Source organism: Castor canadensis, chromosome 9, assembly GCF_047511655.1.
Source record: "Castor canadensis chromosome 9, mCasCan1.hap1v2, whole genome shotgun sequence".
Classification (NCBI taxonomy): Eukaryota; Metazoa; Chordata; class Mammalia; order Rodentia; family Castoridae; genus Castor; species Castor canadensis.
This window is the reverse complement of record NC_133394.1, coordinates 76577699-76599064: the sequence shown is the minus strand read 5'-3', so window position 1 is coordinate 76599064 and position 21366 is coordinate 76577699. Positions and strand designations below refer to the sequence as shown.

General features: G+C 40.9%; 1 protein-coding gene across 10 annotated transcripts in view; it reads left to right on the top strand.

Annotated features, from left to right (window-relative positions):
* The window catches only part of Fnip2 (folliculin interacting protein 2), a 124180-nt gene that overhangs the window by 93244 nt on the left and 9570 nt on the right, over positions 1 to 21366 (top strand). For all 10 annotated transcript variants that reach the window (XM_074041733.1, XM_074041730.1, XM_074041734.1 and 7 more), the window contains 2 exons: positions 414 to 570; positions 20802 to 21002. In XM_074041733.1, coding sequence (XP_073897834.1) covers positions 414 to 570; positions 20802 to 21002 — 358 coding nt within the window. The remainder of the gene's footprint in view (positions 1 to 413; positions 571 to 20801; positions 21003 to 21366) is intronic.

Below are 21366 nucleotides of genomic sequence, written 5' to 3'. Positions count from 1 at the left end.
AAAGCTATAATTAGAGATTTCTTCTGTTCTACACTGCAGTGGCACTATCCCTGTGCAGATGTGTTGAATTCCCAAAGCCAGACCTTTAGCAAGACACCTCTACCCCTGCAACCTTTTCCTTCTCTCAACACAGGATGCCTGGCAGATGTTCAAGTGAATGAACTCTTAACCAGCCATGAAAATAATGTGTTTTCCAGGCTTCCATTAAAAACAAAACAAACAACAAAAACCCAGCTCCCTTTTCTCTCCCAATCTCATTTTCCCACACCAGTGATCCACTTACTGGAGGATTGGTGAGATGGACCACCATAAATCTATTTTCTTTACTTGTGTCATTGGAGTTCTGGTTCTCAGTGTAATGCAAGAGGGAAGTATATTTTTAGCTATATTTAATAGTTCAAATGTTGTTTTAGGTCTCAGAGCATCAGCAACCCAAATGTAAGAAACTTTGGCCGCTCGCTTCTGGCAGGTTACTGCCCCACATACATGCCTGATCTGGTGCTTCATGGGACCAGCAGCGATGAGAGGCTGAAGCAGTGCCTGATGGCTGATCTAGTCCACACAGTGCATGTAAGTGACCCCAGCTTGGAGCCATTAGTTGTTGAAAGTGTGTCAGTCAATGCCATGGCCAGCAACAGGTGTTTAATGTACTTAAGGAATTGTTTATAAAGATGTGGACAGGGGTACAGGAACCAATAAGGGATCATAAGGCACTGCAGCATACCTGGTCAGACAAGAGGAAAGGGCGGGAACATGGCAGAGCTTGGAGAGCTGGAGTCAGGGAGAGGTGCTGCTTGGCTAGAGAAGAGTGGGGACAGCGTGGGGCAATCTGACTGCCCTCTCCTTCCCCACCCTCTCGCCCTCCCCCCCATCTTCTGATATCTTCTGGCAGCTCTCATTGGCTAGGCCTAGTGGGAAGCCAGAGAGCAAGGTCACAGCTGATGCCAGTATGTCCTATTTTCCATAGAGGTCAGCCTCCTGGGTCCCAGAACAGGGCAGAGAAGGGCAAAGCATTGATCTAGGGGTGAATGGGGGCTGGCAGGCCAGGCAAACAGAATAAATAGCACAGATGATGACAATTATATGCCATCTCAGGGAGGACAGAGAGCTGTCACATATGGTTTGCTTTTTATCCAGGCCTTACAAGTTCCTAAAAGTAATTTATCTTAACTGATTTGTCATTAAGTTCACTTTGATGGCTGTGAGAGGATGACTATATAAAGTTTAACAAGTCTTACTGGAAGGTTGCCTTGTGGCTGCCATTAAGTGTTCTTCTAATATCTACAGCATGACAGGAACTGAGCAGTTATGGAAACTGTCAATCTGATAGGCCTGTTTTTAATTGAGCTGTTTTTGGGCAGATGTGCAAAAATAGACATTTTGCATTAAGAACATATTGTGTCTTGTGCAATAGGGAAAGTCCTCATTGCATTAAGAAAATTAGAATTTGGCTTGTTATCTAACAAGTTTTGGTGTTGGGGTTTTTGTTTTGTTTTGTTTTTTGCAAGGTAGAACAGACGGCATTGTGTGTTATCTTTGGCCTTGAGGATCCGCTGTGAAGCCTAAACACACAGCAGAGGCAGGCTAAACAGGCTATTTGTGTGAAGTGGGAAGGAGAGCTCAGCAGGGAAGCAGATGTCCTTCCATGGGGAGGTAAAGAGATGAAGAGAGGTGGTTGGGTGCAGAGAAAGGCCCACCCAGTGTACATGTGCTCCCCTAGATGTGCTAGCCCCACACCCCTTTCTGGTTGGATACCACACCCCTCACCAGCATATTCCTGGAACGAAGTTATTAAGTTGCTTTTGTCTCTGTAAATACTGTCAGTTCATTTGCATGGTTACCATGCATACTGCCCTGATTGCATGATGTTTTCTTTCTGAGCTGTTTTAAGCCATGTATGATGCCAGGCAGTTGTACAGACTGTATCAGTGTGTTTAGAAGCCATTTGAAGCATTAGGCAAGTAATTAGAGGACCCCAATTCCTTTTCTGTCAGTTCCTTATGTTTGTACCCATGTATGCAAAGCCTGTGGGTGTTTCCCTCCTACTCTGCTGTCACTTTGATTCCTAAGAACATTGGTGTTGCTCACTGGACTTTTCTGTTCTGCCAAGCCCCATGTTCTGCTGTTCAGAAAAGGACCAGGAGACTGCATAGGAGTAAATAGGGTCATCTTTAGTGGCATTGATATTTCCATCTGGGGGTTTTCCTTGAAGGCCCAAGATTCACTTACTAAACTACTGCAGAAATGTAATTTCTCTGTTGAACTCCTCGAACTTACCTGTAAAACCATTCTTGAAAATTTTTATATTTTCCCAAAGGCTGACAAGCTCTACTTTTTTGAATATTAGATTTTGTTATCACCCAGCTCTGTAATTCTTAGATTTGAAAAAAAAAATAACCATGTTTACACTATCATTCTTTTTTTTAAAATTTTTATCATTAATAGTACAAGAGAATTGAACTGTGAAGATTTCCTGGATGCATGCAGTGTGCTTTGAACAAGTTCACCCTCCATTATATTCCCTTAGCTTTCCTCCTTTCTCCTCTGTCATTCCCTTAAAGTTTTTCCATATTTCATTTTCTTCCCTTCCTTTTAGAAGTAGTGTTTTCACACTCTAGCATTTTTCATTTCTTTGGACTATGCAGTCACCCCAAGAGATGGAAAGTTATTAAGCATAATAGCCTATATTGTGTCACATTGTGGGTGCATCTAAAGTGCAGTCATGCATGGGTGGTAATGGAAATTGTGAAGGGCTCATAAAAATATCTCCAGAAGCTTAACACACTCAGAACACAGCCAGTTAGCATTCGTGACCCTCCAAAACATGGCACATTTATCATCATGAATTTTGCTTTTGAAGTAGTGTTCTATGTAGATTGCCTCTCAGGCTGGCACTCTGGTCTATGGACAGTTGTTTTTTAAAGGCTTATTTTGGGGCTGGCGGAGTGGCTTCTCTCAAGTGGTAAGAGTATGAGGCCCTGAGTTCAAACCTAGCACTGCCATAAATAAATAAATAACAGATAAATGCTTGCTTTCAACATCCATTTATAAATGTGTGTTGAAAAATAAATTAGAAGACTTTTGTGTTTCTGTTTTTGAGACAAGACCTCACTATGTCATCAGACTGGGTTTATAGGCATGCATCATCACACCTGGCTTAGGAGTATTGTTAAAAAACTATATACTGAATTTACTACTCTGTAAAGCATAGCCATTATTTAAATTCTTGAGATTTTTACAAGAGAAGGAAGGAAAGATCCAAGAATAGTGTATAGCCAATTGGAGCTGGAAGAATAGCTTGTGGAAGAAGAAAAGACCAGAATAAATTGCTTTATCATCACTTGCTTTAAAAACCTATTTTTTAGAGCAAATAATTTTCAGTGTTCATGCAAGACTTCATCAGCCCTTGGTACTCATAGTTCTCTTAGAGAAGGACTTTTAATAACTGTTTAAAAGCAGTTGATTTAGGATATTGATCTGCTTTCCACACCTGTGCATGACTTGAATCATAAAATCCATCTGTGTACATTTTCACTTTTACAACCTCTCCATTAGTTTGGAGCTCCTTCTCCAAGGCTCAGGGACTCCTTTGTAAAGCTTCCAAAACCAAGATTTTTTGTTGTTGTTCTTTCCGTCATCCTAGTCTCCTGTGAGAAGTATATTAATTTTATTTCATTTATTTTGATTTTTCATTGCCTTTCACATATTAAAATGTAGATGTTCCTTAAATATTTAAACGTGTTCTTATTTAGACCTTATACTAACTATTTTCTGTCATTTGATTTCTTTCTCTATTCATGTAGATTGATTATATAGCTACCTTAATTTCATCTACAGTAATATTATTTCACTTTGTTTCCTGGCACATCTAAATGTGCCTGTTCCTCTGTTTTTCTTTTGACATTGAAGGCAAGGACACTCAAGAGCAAACCAATAGTACTGAACCTGTGACTCTTAAGTAGCCTTTTCTCCTGTTTTTCCTTTTCACCCTGCCTCTCTGTGAATGCTGCCAACTGGGACAATGTCAGGGTCACTCAACGATGTCTGGCTCAACTCTAAGCCAGAGCAACTAAGAGCACCAACTTAGTGTTGGTGGCATGGGTTTGAGACCTGGTATCACTACTTATGCACTGATAATCTTAAGTAGATAAGCTGGCATCACTAAGCCTTAGAATGTGTTTGGAGAAACAGGGCAGATATAATTCAGTGTTTAAGACTTTGACTTCTGAAGATAGACAAACCTGAGGTTGAGCCATCATTCTGCCCTAGGTGGCTTTGTGGCCTTGGGGCATGTTTAATTTTTCAGTCTCTAAAGAGAACAGTACTGGTATCATAGGTTCAGCTTGAAAAAATATGAGTACTCCATAACATATGTTTAGCACAGTGCCTGGTACACTACAGACGTCCAGTAATGTTAGCTATTAAAATAATGTAAGTGACTGAGCAGAACCTGCACACACATGCATACATTGCTGGCAGTGGCTACTTGCCCTTTGCCTGTGGTGTCACCAGGAGCAAGCCAGACAGCTTTAACTCCTCTGGGCAGGGTTGTCTCTGAATGAAGAATGAGGGGGTTTCCTTAGATTCCCAGTTTCCATGCAAAGTCATAGGTACCTGAGATTCACATACACGAAAAGAATTTCAAGGTATTTCATAAACAAAAAGTAGGGAGGAATATAAAAAGAGAGGAAAAAGCACCTCCTGCTAAAAGTACAGGGGTCGGGGGGACGCTCAAAAATAGGCACCCTTTTCTGTGTCCTGTATGCCCTGCTGCTGGGAAAACACATCCTCAAGTCAGAGTCTAGCAACCCCTAATCATTACATAACAGTCTGGGTGGCCAAGATAGTGCTAAAACATGGAGAAGTGATCTAGGCCTGTCCAAACCACAGGAACAAGAGGTGAGTTTTAGGACTTTCTTTTGTAAGACATGCCTTTTATTTTTCTCTCTACCCATTCAAGAAGCCTTGCAAGTTCTTAACACCTCAAAGGGAAGGTAGATGCAGGTAGACCCTCTATGAGTTCATATCCTTGTAATAGATCCAGAAGGAGGCAATGGGAAGAGAACTTTTTTTTTATTCATATATGCATACAATGCTTGGGTCATTTCTCCCCCCTGCCCCAACCCCCTCCCTTACCACCCACTCTGCCCCCTCCCTTCCCCCCCCCACCCCCTCAATACCCAGCAGAAACTATTTTGCCCTTATTTCTAATTTTGTTGAAGAGAGAGCATAAACAATAATAGGAAGGAACAAGGGGTTTTGCTGGTTGAGATAAGGATAGCTATACAGGGAGTTGACTCACATTAATTTCCTGTGCATGTGTGTTACCTTCTAGATTAATTCTTTTTGATCTAACCTTTTCTCTAGTTCCTGGCCCCCTTTTCTATTGGCCTCAGTTGCTTTTAAGGTATCTGCTTTAGTTTCTCTGCGTTAAGGGCAACAAATGCTAGCTAATTTTTTAGGTGTCTTACCTGTCCTCACCCCTCCCTTGTGTGCTCTCGCTTTTATCATGTGCTCAAAGTCCAATCCCATTGTTGTGTTTGCCCTTGATCTAATGTCCACATATGAGGGAGAACATACAATTTTTGGTCTTTTGGGCCAGGCTAACCTCACTCCGAATGATGATCTCCAATTCCATCCATTTACCAGTGAATGATAACATTTCGTTCTTCTTCATGGCTGCATAAAATTCCATTGTGTATAGATACCACATTTTCTTGATCCATTCGTCAGTGGTGGGGCATCTTGGCTGTTTCCAACTTGGCTATTGTGACTAGTGCTGCAATAAACATGGGTGTGCAGGTGCCTCTGGAGTAACCTGTGTCAGATCTTTTGGGTATATCCCCAAGAGTGGTATTGCTGGATCAAATGGTAGATCAATGTCTAGCTTTTTAAGTAGCCTCCAAATTTTTTTCCAGAGTGGTTGTACTAGTTTACATTCCCACCAACAGTGTAAGAGGGTTCCTTTTTCCCCGCATCCTCGCCAACACCTGTTGTTGGTGGTGTTGCTGATGATGGCTATTCTTACAGGGGTGAGGTGGAATCTTAGTATGGCTTTAATTTGCATTTCCTTTATTGCTAGAGATGGTGAGCATTTTTTCATGTGTTTTCTGGCCATTTGAATTTCTTCTTTTGAGAAAATTCTGTTTAGTTCACTTGCCCATTTCTTTATTGGTTCATTAGTTTTGGGAGAATTTAGTTTTTTAAGTTCCCTATATATTCTGGTTATCAGTCCTTTGTCTGATGTGTAGCTGGCAAATATTTTCTCCCACTCTGTGGGTGTTCTCTTCAGTTTAGAGACCATTTCTTTTGATGAACAGAAGCTTTTTAGCTTTATGAGGTCCCATTTATCTATGCTATCTCTTAGTTGCTGTGCTGCTGGGGTTTCATTGAGAAAGTTCTTACCTATACCTACTAACTCCAGAGTATTTCCTACTCTTTCCTGTATCAACTTAAGAGTTTGGGGTCTGATCTTAAGATCCTTGATCCATTTTGAGTTAATCTTGGTATAGGGTGATATACATGGATCTAGTTTCAGTTTTTTGCAGACTGCTAACCAGTTTTCCCAGCAGTTTTTGTTGAAGAGGCTGCTATTTCTCCATCGTATATTTTTAGCTCCTTTGTCAAAGACAAGTTCGTTATAGTTGTGTGGCTTCATATCTGTGTCCTCTCTTCCGTTCCACTGGTCTTCATGTCTGTTTTTGTGCCAGTACCACGCTGGTTTTTTTGTTATTGCTTTGTAATATAGTTTGAAGTCAGGTATTGTGATACCTCCAGCATTGTTCTTTTGACTGAGTATTGCCTTGGCTGTTCATGGCCTCTTGTGCTTCCATATAAATTTCACGGTAGATTTTTCAATCTCTTTAATGAATGTCATTGGAATTTTGATGGGAATTGCATTAAACATGTAGATTACTTTTGGGAGTATAGACATTTTTAGTATGTTGATTCTACCAATCCATGAGCATGGAAGATCTCTCCACTTTCTATAGTCTTCCTCAATCTCTTTCTTCAGAAGTTTATAGTTTTCCTTGTAGAGGTCATTCACATCTTTTGTTAGGTTTACACCTAGGTATTTGATTTTTTTTGAGGCCATTGTAAATGGAATTGTTTTCATACATTCTTTTTCAGTTTGCTCATTGTTAGTGTATAGAAATGCTAATGATTTTTCTATGTTGATTTTATATCCTGCTACCTTGCTACAGTTATTGATGATGTCTAGAAGCTTCTGAGTAGAGTTTTTTGAGTCTTTAAGGTATCGGATCATGTCATCTGCAAATAGGGATATTTTGACAGTTTCTTTACCTATTTGTATACCTTTTATTCCTTCTTCTTGCCTAATTGCTCTGGCTAGGAGTTCCAGTACTATGTTGAATAGGAGTGGAGATAGTGGGCATCCTTGTCTGGTTCCTGATTTTAGAGGGAATGGTTTTAATTTTTCTCCATTAAGTATAATGCTGGCTGTAGGTTTGTCATATATAGCTTTTATAATGTTGAGGAACTTTCCTTCTATTCCTAGTTTTCTTAGAGCTTTTATCATGAAATGGTGTTGGATCTTATCAAAGGCTTTTTCTGCATCTATTGAGATGATCAAGTGGTTTTCATCTTTGCTTCTGTTAATGTGGTTTATTACGTTTATTGATTTTCGTATGTTGAACCACCCCTGCATCCCTGGGATGAAGCCTACTTGGTCACGGTGAATAATCTTTTTGATGTGTTGCTGAAGTCGTTTTGGCATTATTTTGTTGAGGATTTTTGCATCAATGTTCATGAAGGAGATTGGCCTATAGTTCTCCTTTTTGGAGGTGTCTTTGCCTGGTTTTGGGATAAGTGTAATACTGGCTTCATAAAATGTGTTTGGCAGTTTTCCTTCCCTTTCTATTTCATGGAACAGTTTAAGGAGGGTTGGTATCAGTTCTTCTTTAAAGGTCTGATAGAATTCAGCAGAGAATCCATCAGGTCCTGGACTTTTCTTTTTGGGGAGACTCTTGATTGCCGCTTCAATTTCATTTTGTGTTATAGATCTATTCAGGTGATTAATTTCCTCTTGGTTCAGTTTTGGATAATCATATGTGTCTAGAAATCTGTCCATTTCTTTAAGATTTTCAAATTTATTTGAATATAGGTTCTCGAAGTAGTCTCTGATGATTTCCTGGACTTCCATGGCGTTTGTTGTTATCTCCCTTTTTCATTCCTGATTCTACTAATTTGGGTTTTTTCTCTCCTTATTTTAGTCAGGTTTGCCAGGGGTCTGTCGATCTTGTTTATTTTTTCAAAGAACTAACTTTTTGTTTCATTAATTCTTTGTATGGTTTTTTTGGTTTTTATTTCGTTGATTTCAGCTCTTATTTTTATTATTTCTCTCCTTCTATTTGTTTTGGGATTTGCTTGTTCTTGTCTTTCTAGGAGTTTGAGATGTATCATTAGGTCACTGATTTGGGATCTTTCAATCTTTTTAATATATACACTCATGGGTATAAACTTTCCTCTCAAGACTGCCTTATCTGTGTCCCATAGGTTCTGGTAGGTTGTGTTTTTATTTTCATTGACTTCCAGGAACTTTTTAATTTCCTCTTTTATTTCATCGATGATCCATTCTTCATTAAGTAATGAGTTATTTAGTTTCCAGCTGTTTGCATGTTTTTTGTCTTTACTTTTGTTGTTGAGTTCTACTTTTACTGCATTGTGATCAGATAGTATGCACGGTATAATTTCTGTTTTCTTATATTTGCTGAGACTTGCTTTGTGCCCTAGGATATGATCTATTTTGGAGAAGGTCCATGGGCTGCTGAGAAGAATGTATATTGTGTAGAAGTTGGTATTGTGTAGAAGTTGGATGAAATGTTCTGTAGACATCAACTAGGTCCATTTGATACATTGTATATTTTAGATCTTGGATTTCTTTATTGATTTTTTTGTTTGGATGACCTATCTATTGATGATAATGGGGTGTTAAAGTCTCCCACAACCACTGTGTTGGAGTTAATATATGCTTTTAGGTCTTTCAGGGTATGTTTGATGAAATTTTGGGTGTGTTGACATTGGGTGCATACAGGTTGATGATTATTATTTCCTTTTGGTCTATTTCCCCTTTTATTAGTATGGAATGTCTTTCTTTATCTCGTTTGGTCAATGTAGGTTTGAAGTCTACTTTGTCAGAGAAGTATTGCTACTCCTGCCTGTTTTCAGGGGCCACTGGCTTGGTAAATCTTTCAGCCTTTCACTCTAATCCAGTGCTTGTTTCTGTCTTTGAGATGGGTCTCCTGTAAGCAACAAATTGTTGGATCTTCCCTTTTAATTCATTTCGTCAAGCGGTGCCTTTTGATGGGTGAATTAAGTCCGTTAACATTAAGTGTTAGTACTGATAGGTATGTGGTGATTTCTGTCATTTAGTTGTCTTAGTTGTTTGAAGGTTTGATTGTGTGTACCTAAGTTGAGGTTACTCTATGGGAAGAGAACTTGCTGCTGTTTTGAGTTTTTACTTCCTGGTGTCAATGTCTGAGTCTGGCCCTTTTAATTATTAAAAATGATATTTCCCTGTCTCCTCATCTGTCTGCTTGCCTCAGTCCAAAATTAGCATCACATATCTTAATGGTTTTTTTTTAATTATGCTCCAAGGCTTCAGGCATTTTACAGAATAATCTATAAAATAAAAGAACAGTTGGATTTTATTTAATTTAATTCTAGGATTAACAACAGATTGACTCCAGAAATACTGTGCAAGAATCAATAGCACAGATAAGGAGCTTTTGTGAAAGCCTGGTTATGATATGTTCTCATGAATACATAATTAATTCATGGGGGTGATTAACCAATAAAACTACAGAAGAATAGTTAAGTCCCATCAAGTGGAAAATCATTACTTAAGTAACACAATAGAATTGAATGCCCCAGGTTGCAAAGGAACAGCTCTGTAGGACAAGTTGATGTTTAGAACACCCTTGTTTCTTCTGTTTCCTAGGATGAATAACAAGCTGCCTCTGCTTTGGACCAGCAGCACTGCATTCTGTGGCTGGCTGTAGCCCTGATGCAATACTACCTGGGGTCCGGAGATGCCTATAGAGGGTTTTAAAACTATGTGTGTGTTTGTTAGGCCTTGGATTTTGTTTCCTTTTGCTTTTTGGAGACAGCATTTCACCATGTAGGCCATACTGGCCCCAAACTCTCAACCCTAGAGCCTCAGCCTCCTGAATGCTAGGATTCCTTTCTTTCTCTTTTTTTTAAAGCAGTGCTGGGGATGTGGGGATGGAACCCAGGTCCTTGCACATGCTAGGCAAGCATTCTACCACTGTGCTCTATCCCTAGTCCCTAAACTACATCTTTTGACCTATAACTAGGTTTTGATGATTTTTTTTAAAAAATGATATAAAATAGAACTGAAATCTAATTAGGGTTATTACATAGTGAGACCATTACATTGTGTGTATGTTTATGTACATATATTCTACATGCACATATGTGTGCACATACACATTCACACATGTGCAAGCATTTGTTGGGTCAAATGTCTATTCTTCCCACCAGTGGTTCCCACCTTTATACTCCTGGTACCTCCCCTGATGCTTGCACGTGGAAAGTCCTCATTTATGTTAGTTAACATTCATAAAACTGGGCTTGGTTGTATGCTACTAGTACAGGCAAAACTACGATGGGAATGTGCTCCTTTCTTCTGAAATAAACACAAATAACAGCTGGTCTTTCTTTAGAACAATAAAAGGGAAGGGTGATGTGCTTAGACATGATACCTACAGCTCCTGGTGTTCATTTTCTTCACCTAAAGGAGAATAAATGCTTATTTTAGGTCTCTCGGCTTCTCTTGCATCATATCAAAATTAGATACACGTGTAACTTTGATGTTTTCCCATTTTTCCACTGTCTGAACTATTTGGACATTTATGTCAACTCTCTCTTGGTTCACTTAGAGGCCATATACATCAACACACAGCTTTATTCTAATGACCCTCTTTGACCTTGAACACCTCTGCACACCTTCAAACTGCCTGACCACAGCCAGACAGTTGAGCCATGACAGCAGCGTGCCAGTGTTCAAGGCCACGGGCTACATGTGGTGTCAGCCCAGTGAGCCTCATGATCGCAGCCACGGGCACAAGTACACAGAAGGCCAGACCTTCTTTTCCTCCGTCCCCAGGTCTTCACAGTGTCTTGTGGGCTCCCCAGAGTCCTCCATGTGCTCTACCTCCCAGAATTCCTTTGCAGTGTCCCACAGTCCAAAGTGACTGTTTATTCTCTTCCTCTTTTTGAAGATAGGGTCTCACAATGGTAGCTCAGGCTACCCTCCAACTCATGATCCTTCTACCTATGCTGGAATTACAAGTATGAAACACCATGCCCAGTCTTCTTCTTCTCTGTCTTATAACAAGTCTTAAGCCTTTACTGACAGATCACTGTTTCTAGGAGAAAGAAATTCTGATCACTGCTGACAGAGGCATGAACTCTGTTAACCTCTTCTGGCATTTTCCTTTGCTAAAGGTCTGTTTGATGCTTTATTTATCTACGGAAAAATAGTGCCTTTGATGTGCTACACGCTGTGTTTGTCCAGTCAAAGTCTGAAGTGGGAGGACTTCAGCAACTTTTACACTAATGGATAGAGATGGTATGCCTCTTCTCCAACACTGTAAAAATGATGGATGAAGCATGACAAGCCCAACCCCATGTCATAATACCCATGATAAAAAGAATGAAAATTCTTTCTTTGTCACGCAAATAGAAATTAAGGCCAGAGCATTATGAGTGGGCTGAGGCAACAGTGGCCAGCGGGGATTTCATTATGGATACAGGCCCTAAGATTAGGTGTTGTGGCTCTTAGATTCGCTTTAGGGTGAGAGACGTATTCAAGGGCTGGGACCTGGAGCAAGCTTTTTACCTAAAGCTTCAAAGAGCTGTTCTTTCATGAAATGGGGAGGAAAAAACTCCACATACAGTAAAGCAGTAAAGAAACAGTTTGGAAATTTGGATGGGAGAAAGTAAAGCTTACCCTCTTGTACAATCGAAAATAGCCTGTGCTATTTGTGGGTCTGGGATCTAGATTTCTTCTTCCTGAGTAAATTGGGAGTTCCTACCCAGGAAGTAAACAGAACCAGGGAGCACAGAGGCCTCTAGGACTCTTGCAAAAGGAAGCACACTAGTTTAGACCTGCAGCCATAAGCTCATGAGGCATACACATGAGAACACTGTTGTTTCACCAAGTATTCAACATTCATTGTTGACAGCAGCGTTACTAAGAGAGGGGACAGGCAGAAGCTCCTGCTGGGGTCCAAGCCAGCTCTGTGGGTAGGTAAAGAAAACACTCACCAGCCCTGTCAGCCTGGATCACCTCTGGGCTCCACTGCCGTCACTCCAGCCAACTCCCTCCCACAGCATGTCCTCCCCACAGCTGCCCAGCATGCTCCTTGGGCTCCCTGAGCACTCTGCACTTCCTGCCTTACTGTGTACTTCTTTGTCTTTCCTGTTAGATTTCAAACTCCTCAAGGGTAGGTGTCCTGTCTTCTCTCTGACTATTTTGTAAGAATTTTCTTTATCTTTGATGTCCAGTCACTGAGTATAAATTTGTTTATATTTATCTTGTGCACTTATCTAATGTGAAAAGTTCCATTCATCCTTTCCTTGAATATTGTTTTCCCTGTTCTATTCTCTTCTGAATGTGCTAGAATATGCTATGAAGTCTTTCCATTCCAGCCTCCACATCACTTACTTGCTTTTCCATATTTTTCGTGTCTTTTTCCTCTCAGGGCTGTATTTAAAAGATTTGATATCTAGCCTCCATTTTGCAGATTCTAATTTTCTTCTTTTTTTGTTTTCCTTCTGTAAGAGAAAGCAAAAATTTATTAGGACACCATTTAAAAGGAAAGAAAATGGCTGACAACTAGGCAAAGAGCATAGTGCTACTGCGGTCTCTGATTTTCTATAGTCATGGTTTCATGAACCATCCTTCAACTACTGGAGTTTTGAATTCAATAACTTTTTTTTTTATATAAGAAGACTTCAGTTCTTATACAAACTCAGTATTCATAACTTACAACATTATCCTGTTTTTTAAAAAAGTTCCAATTCCTTCCTTTTGGAAAGAATGATAAGTGACAAACAGGTTTCTTTTTTTGTTTGTTTGTTTTGTTTTTTGTACTGGGGGTACAAAAATTATTGTTGTACTGGGGGTACACTATGTCATTTACAAAAGTTCTTACAATATATCACAGTAGAATTCACCGCCTCAATAACCAGGTTCCTTTTCTCTGGGTGAGCAGGAGACCCGCCAAGGGGTTTTTGTTTTTTTTTAATTGAGCAACTCACACACATCTGCAGTCCTTTTATGTGGCCCTCAGCTATTCAGAAGTGGGATAGTTTGGCTGGGACCATGTTACACAGCTTCAGTGCCAAGGCCATGGAGGGGGGTAGCATTTATGTGGGTGGTTTTTTTCCCCTCAGGAGGTAGGGAAGTAACAAAGGAGATGGAGTATGTTCAGCTAAGAGTAAGTGCTGAGAAGGTGAACTTTACTGCACGCATGTGCATCTCCCGATTTCTTTGCATGATTCATTAAAGGTCTCTCTCAAAGCTGCATAAAATCATGGTGCTGTAGCTTCCTGATGAGAACCATGTGGAAAGGTATTTTGTCGTGCAGCATTCTCTTACTCAAGGGCAGCTTTAAAAAATTACAAAACTCACGCCCATAACCCTAACTACTTGGGAGGCTGAAGTTGGTATCTTGATTTGAGACCAGCCTGGGCAAATAGTGTACAAGTCCCCATCTCCAAAATAACCAAAGCAAAATGGGCTGGAGGGGTGGCTTAAACAGTAGAGCACCTGCTTAGCAAGCATGAAGCCTTGAGTTCAAACTCCAGTCTTAATTGAAAAAAAAAAACCTCACCAGAAGTATATAAAATGATTATCATATTGATATCAAGTGAAGCCAAATAATCTTATGTTTTATCATTCACAATATCTCAAAGAAAAAACAAAGCTGGAAGGAGGCACTTAAGATATACCTGAATCTTAAGTCACCTGTTTACTTTGTGTTGGAAAGAGGTTGTCCAGAAGCTTGTCCCTGATGGTTAAGTCTGTACCACTGTGATTTTTGGCAGCCTCTAAAGCTGTGCACTCCTGCTGTCCGTAATACACAAGTGGGCTGAGCTCAGAATATATTCAGGCAATGCAGCATTAAGATGGGGGTGTTTTAGCAAAATGCATAGCAGCAGCTGTGTTTGGTCCTATTTACAAGGCAAGCCCATCACTGCACTTCTTGTAGTGTGACCTTCTAGGGGATCTGCAACCTGATGAAGCCTTGGGCTTCATAGCAGAGGGCCTGCAGACTCTGAGCTGAAAGCTGGACACTTGGAAAGTGATAAGGATGGAGCTCAGAGCCTTTGCACTTCCTCGTTCTTTTTCTGACACACCAAGATACTGGATAAACACCGTTTTCTTGTCCTCAGTGTTCTCATCTGAACAGCAGGAGGACTGTGTTCCTGCCCACCCCACAGGAAAAATGCCATGATGAAGTAATAAGTAATTATAGGGTACACATATGTGACAATGGAGTTTTCCTAGTCTTCAAATTAAAAATACATGACCACATGAAATGCTAGTCATTTAAATGTGGTACATAGGAAAGAAATTTAGTAATAATTGTGCAGGTGATTTAATAGGAACTAGATTTTGCTACAATGTAATTAGGTATTTCACACATGCTCAGGACTTTGTTATGCTCATTTCAGAGACTATGGAAGAAGAATGAAATGAATGTGATTTCTCTCCTTGAGTTGTTTACAAAACCACTGCGTGGACAAATGGATGTAAAGTTGAGAACAGGTTAGGCAGTGTGTGGTTACCTGCCAGCATGAATGATACGGATGGTTCATGCTCTCCCAAGGGCAAAGGAAGAGCAGCAAGTGTGGGAAGGCTTCTGGAAGGTGTTGGGGAAACACTCTACCACAACGTGAGGGAGAGAAGCAGGAGTCCTCCAGCCCGGAAAAGGGGCCTGTGAGTGACCTTAGTGGTTTAGGTGCTGAGTGCTAGTATGGACTTTTGGGTTGCTGAGGACGATGATAATGTGTTTTAGGAAGACTGAGGGTTTTGGACAAGAGCATAAACTCAGGGCAATGGTGTCCACAGCCATACTCCTGATGAGCTTTGAGGTTGAGGTTTTAGAGTCATGGTCAATCGAGAAGGAGGTGAGTCTACAGCCATAACTACCCTGAGTGGCCCAATTTTGTCTGATCTTGTAAGTTAAGCAGGGTCGGGCCTGGTTCGTACTTGGATGGGAGAAGTGGGTGATGTAGGAAAGTAAAACCAGTGTTTGCATCATAAACATATTAGACATGGTGTTACATGTGTCACACATATTTTTCTCACAGAAAACTTTTGTGAATAAACTTCATTTAAATCTCCCTGAAACTCTGAACTAAGTGTGCTTCCACCACACAGATACAGAAACAGGCCCAAACTCATGAGTTATTAAGGTCCCATAGTAAGTGAATAAAGTGGTATCCAAGGCCAGTCCTGTCTGATTTAGAGCCCCTGCTATCATCTTATCACTTTGTGGAATTATCAGAACCACAGCACTTCTGATTATCCAAACCTTGTAGACATTTCTTTCTCCTGAAAGTTTAAGTTCAGCTGAAGTCAGTGTTTGTGAATCAAGGTAGCATATTTTCTTTATCAGAACTCTGGTCAAGAACTTGACATCAGAACATCCTAGGTATCTGATACTGCCAGAAAATGGATTCATAAACCTTTAGAGGTTACAAATTAGCCAGGTTCATTCTGTTGATTCATCACACAGCCAAGACAATTCAAGAAAACTCAAAAGATCTATAAAACAAAGTGTTTCATTTGTTAATATATCTTGAGAAATCCTCATAGGAAAGTGGTTTGGACAAGTGAGATACTGACAAGGTGGAATGGAATAAATGATAGTTTCTGTGATCTCATGGGAGTACACCAAAGGAGAGATAATGGCATATGGCCACTGTCTCCTTCCTATGCTGAGTCTGGCATCCACTCTGAAGTCATCTGCCACTCCAATGAACTTCAGTGTTCATTCTCCTTGGCCCCCAGGTCAAGGGGTCCTCTGAGTTGCCTGGTTAGGCTTCTGTGGACAGTGCGGAGCCTGGCAGCATCCAAGGAGAGAGTGAGGAGGCTGCAGTGCACCCTGGTTGCAGTTGGATCCCCAATATTGTGCCCAGGTCCCAGAGGCCTGCGGGTGGTGCTTTGGGAAGCCTCAGGTTGTGGAGAAAGTAGAGACATGTTGCATATCATTCTGATAGGAGAGGCAGACAAACCCTGTTGGGTAAGGGGCTTATTTGGAAATTGATTCTCTTTAACTTGAAAGGGAAAAGGACAAGGAAAATCAGTGCATGTCAGAATCCATAGATTTGTCAAGTTGATAAACCACACCAGCATTTTGAGTAGAAAAGATTTCTTGTTTGCAGTGCTGAGGTTGAACCCAGGACCCCAGGCATATTAAACACACACTCTTCCACTGAGATACGCACCCCCAGCCCAGAAATGGCTTTATCAAACCCAAGCATCAGAGGACCTGATTAGTCTGAGACAGTAATGGTTTGAGGAAAATTCTTTTTGAACCCAGGGACTTGAGTGTGCTAAGCAAGCACTGTACCATTTGAGCCACACCTCTAGCCTTTTTGGGTTTTTTATTTGGTTTTTGAGATTTGCCCAAGCTGACCTGGAACCTCAAGATCCTCTTGCCTCCATCTCCCAACTCACTGAGATTACAGGCATGTACCCCCATGGCCAGCTGAAGAATTTTCTAAAGGGTGAATACAGAATATGGGATTTCTGGCTTGTTTTTCTAGTGATAAAATAAAACCTTTTGGAAAAAAACTTAACATTAAAATGAAAAGGAACTTTAGTAAGTTATTTCACTTATGAAGCTGATAGTTATCCAGATTGTCTCCCCTTTCTTTATGTCTTTCTGTCCTGGAGGCCAAAGTGAGGCTTAAATGGTATACCAAGGTGCAGCCAAGCCTTGCCTCCTATTTGAGTGTTTGAAGCCCCAAGAACAGTGGGTGGTGGGGCAGGCTTTTAGTAGGTGTTCAGGGCTGGAGAGTGGAGCTCAGTAGTGGAGTTCTTAGTATGCATAGGCCCAGATTCAATGCTCACTATCATCTCCAAAGCAAGAATAATCGGTATTGGAGTCATTCAGTCTTAGTTATAAAGCATTTCCTAGAGTACTTGATTTCATAAAAGTATGTATGTTACTACAAATGTGTCTGTGTGTATTCTGATACATACATGAACTTAAAAAAATCTACTTGACAGATTTCACTGTTTAATAACTTCTATCATTACAGTATGGCTAATAAGAAAAAAGCATTAAAAGAAGCATACAACAATAAAACCCCTCTGTACAATTAATATATGCTAACACAGATGGAAAAAAGAAGCATCCATGTAATTCAGTTTCATGGATTATGATTCTATGTATGCCTTAAATACAGAACCTTCCCTAAATTAAGTACTAGGCTGTGGGGCACATGGGAGTATGTGGCTGTGACAAGCCCAAATGTGGGTTTCTGGATCTCACACCTCTTTAAGTTCTATAGGCTTAGAGGTGGACTTAAAGCCAAATCATGAAGTATTATGTAAACTGGGCCCTGTCTGGTGGGGCAGAATTTCCTTTAGAAAGACTCAGAAATCTCCAGAATCACTGGAGCTTGGGCTTCCACTCTCTGACCCTCTAGAAGTTCAGACCCCTCGATGTGACTAACGTGGTCGCTGTGATGCTTTTCTCTAGCATTCATTCCTTTTTCTTGACTGATTAGATGTTCTATTTTCTTGTTCTTTTAAAAGCAAATAAGTGAGCTGAGACTACATGGTGTCGTTAGATGGAGGCAATTGGCTTTCCCTATAGAAATACCAGGAAACTGTGTGTTAGGTGTTTAATTACACAGTTAGGTGTGTAATTCTTGAAATATTTTTTAAGGTCCTTTTCTGGAACCTTCCCTGTGGAAGTAGGCAGTTCTGTGCTGTTAGGGACCGGGAGGGGCTGTGGGTTCTGTCACTTGCTTATGCGTGGCCTGTTTCATTTCAATTCAGTAGATTGCATTTTTCAGATGCCTGCTCTTCTGCTAGGTGCTAAGGGTACAAGGACGGGCTCACAGATGCCTGTCTGTCTGTCTAAACCCACAGGCCCATCAGGCTAGTCTTTCCTAAAGTTTCCACCTCAGATTCTGTCTCTTTCAGAATCTGATTTAAAATGCTTGACTTGACCTTATTTTCTTTATAATTGTTTTGGCAGTATTGGAATTTTGAATTTTGAAATTGGGCTTGAGTTGGCTAGGCAGGCGCTCTTATCACGTGAGCCACACATCCAGCCCACCATGTTAGATTTTTTTTTATACAACTTTTTACTTAGTAACTTTAAATAGTTGAGCCAACTTCTCTGCTCTTACCTAAAACTACAATCTTCTGGTAGAACTCTTGCCTCCTAGTCAGTCTCATTTTGAGAGACTGCTCTCTTCCAACAATTCACTGCTTAAAACTAAGCTCTTGGGTTGCAGGTAGAAGGATATAATTTATAGTTCACAGGCTGTTGGGCAGTTGGATTGACACACACTTCCTTCCCTACCTCTGCACTGGCGAGATCACTTAGGAGACTGATTTCAGGTGGAACCTTATGCCTAAATTATCTATCGCATATCAATTTAAAAAGAAAAGGCTAGATTTTACTGTGGAAGGTAATTGTCACACATTCATCTTGCGTATGTTGGCATGTGACACATGTCACATACTGTGAATTTCTGACAAATGCAAAGCAGCAAAAGGGGGCTTGAGTTCAAAATACAAGTGTTTTAAATTTCCACATTTCCATTTTCTTTGTTCAAAAAGGCCAGGCACATTGATGGCAAATCACTGTCATCATGCTTGATTAAGCAAAAACTTGTAAAGTCACTGAGACGTGTGTGTGTCTGTGTGTATTGCTGGGAATGGGACCCAGGGCCTCATTTGTGATAGGCAAGCACTCTACCACTGAGCCACATCCCCAGCTCAGGTTCTGTGTCTTTGGCTCTCTGTTGTGAAGTGTTTGTATTTGCTTAAAGGTGAAGGTGAATGGGTCGTGTGAGAGAAAATCTTATACTCTTCTGTTAGAAGTCTATACAATGAGGACTCTCTTGGGAAACGGGATCTCATTAATTCAAAATATGCTTTGTCAAATTCATTTGAACATGTGCTTAAATAAATGTTGGACCGTTAGACTTTGGCTGATTTTTTTTCCTTTCAATGATAAAAATCTAAATCCTGAAAGTTTCCCCTTTGGAAATATTACAGGAAAGATGTTAGTCCCAACACCAGTCACTTCTTCCCTGACTGTGAAAAGAAATACAAGCTGCTCACCTTTTAATAACAGTCTAGGGCAGGGAGTCGCATCCTCTGTCATAACTGTACTGTAACAATGCATCTTGATTTCCATTTGCAGCTTTCCTCTATTTAAGTCTTAGAGTCATGTGTGGCCGTGGTCCAATGGCAGGCTTGTGGATCTGTTGAGTTTTTCTGCTGTGAGTAGCAAAACCTTAACTTAAGCAGAACTTCATTGGAAGGATGTTAGAAATTCGTAGAATTGAGCAGTGCAGGGCAGAAAAACTAGGCTTGGAATAGACAAGAAGCCAGGCACCTCCACCGGGCCCAGGAACCGTGAATTTGTATTAATTGCTGTCTGTGTGAAAATGTGGTGGTGCCAACCATTTTCAGCCTGGTAGGCCCCTCCAGGGAAATCCCAGGGAAGGAGCATTTATTAGGTATGGCTTGGGTTATGTGGCTGCACCTCGATGCAGGGAGAGGGGCCCTCCTTACACACCTACCAGGCTATATTCAAGAAAGGTCACTCTCCAGAATGAAATTATTGAGAGGAAGGAGCCCAAAACAGCAAATGGCTAGCACAGGGTGGTAGAAGTGATTGAATGACACAAGTCAGGCAAAACTGGTTTTTCTTTGGGAGGTGAGGGTTAGAGAAACTATGTGCGCTTGTGCCTTGGTGATGAGGTCCATCTGCTGCTGTGTGTCTGGAACCTCACCTCTCCTTTGTCTTCTTAGTTTGGGGCCCAGAAGGGCCACCCTGTCGTGATGTAGACTTGCAGATACACGGGACCCTAAGTGGGCATGCCAGAGGTGCTGGTGGTGAAGCAGTTATTCTGTGATAGGTTTTGAGAAATTTGGTTGTAGGCCTTTTCTTTGACTGCTTCAGTGTTTACCCTATGGGGCAATTTATCATTGAGGATTCTACATTTTAAGTAAATATGCTTGTCTTTTATACTCATCTGGATTAATAAAATCAGCCCTCAGTCTGCTTTTAGTTGCTTGTTGGTGATGGTGGATATATGTAGCGCACAGAGTGACTAAGTGATATCTAAGTGATTTCTAATGATGAGAGCTGAAGCCAGCTTTAAAGGAGAAGTAAGATACCCTGCAAACCTTGCAGTTGGAGAAAAGGCAGTGCAGTCCTGGACTAGTTTTGATTTTCCCCATTTTCAAAGGAGAATGCAGTCTTTCAAAAAGAAATGAGTTTTAAATCCTGGAATGTGGGTAGGGCATGTGTCCTTTTACTTAGCAGTAGACATTTCAAAACACTGTGTACCTCCCAGTTGTCTAGTGATTGAATGCAATTTTTATCAATTCATTTTCAACAATGCTTGAATGACACTCCTCTCTGAGTTCCTGTAAAGCTTTGCACGTTTGTAGCTCTGCACTGCGGATCTAACGCCAGACAGCACACTGGCCGTGCTGAGTCTCACTGCATGTGGAAAGTTCACCTCCTGCATTTCCCTTTCAGCATCCAGTGCTGGATGAGCCAATCGCCGAGGCCGTCTGTATTATCGCAGACACAGACAAGTGGAGCGTCCAGGTGGCCACAAGTCAGAGGAAGGCGATAGACAGCACGAAGCTGGGCCAGGATGTCTTGGTCTCTAGTCAGGTGTCCAGTTTACTTCAGTCTATTTCACAGCTTTACAAGCTTCACCTCCCAGCTGATTTCGTAAGTGTTTGCTCTGATATCATCAAAGAAATATAGCTAAAAAATACTTTCAACATTTTGATTATAAAAATCATAAATTCAGACATACGACTCTTAGTATAATTGGAGGTTAGCATTAAGTAAAGTGAGCACCATGGATCTCCGTGGCAGCAGTCCTTCCATGGGGCAAATGGCATGCAGTTACTTGAGCACTGAGCTCTTTCTGAACAAGGCAGATGGTAAAGTGAATGAGGTACAGGGAAGGGATCTAGCATGAAAGGACGTTTGAAACCCTCTGCTGAGGGGCTCCTTAGTTCTCCTTGTGTGGGTGGAGATTAGACAGGCTGGCTTCTGAAGGGGCAGTAGTTCCTCAGGAAAGCATCAG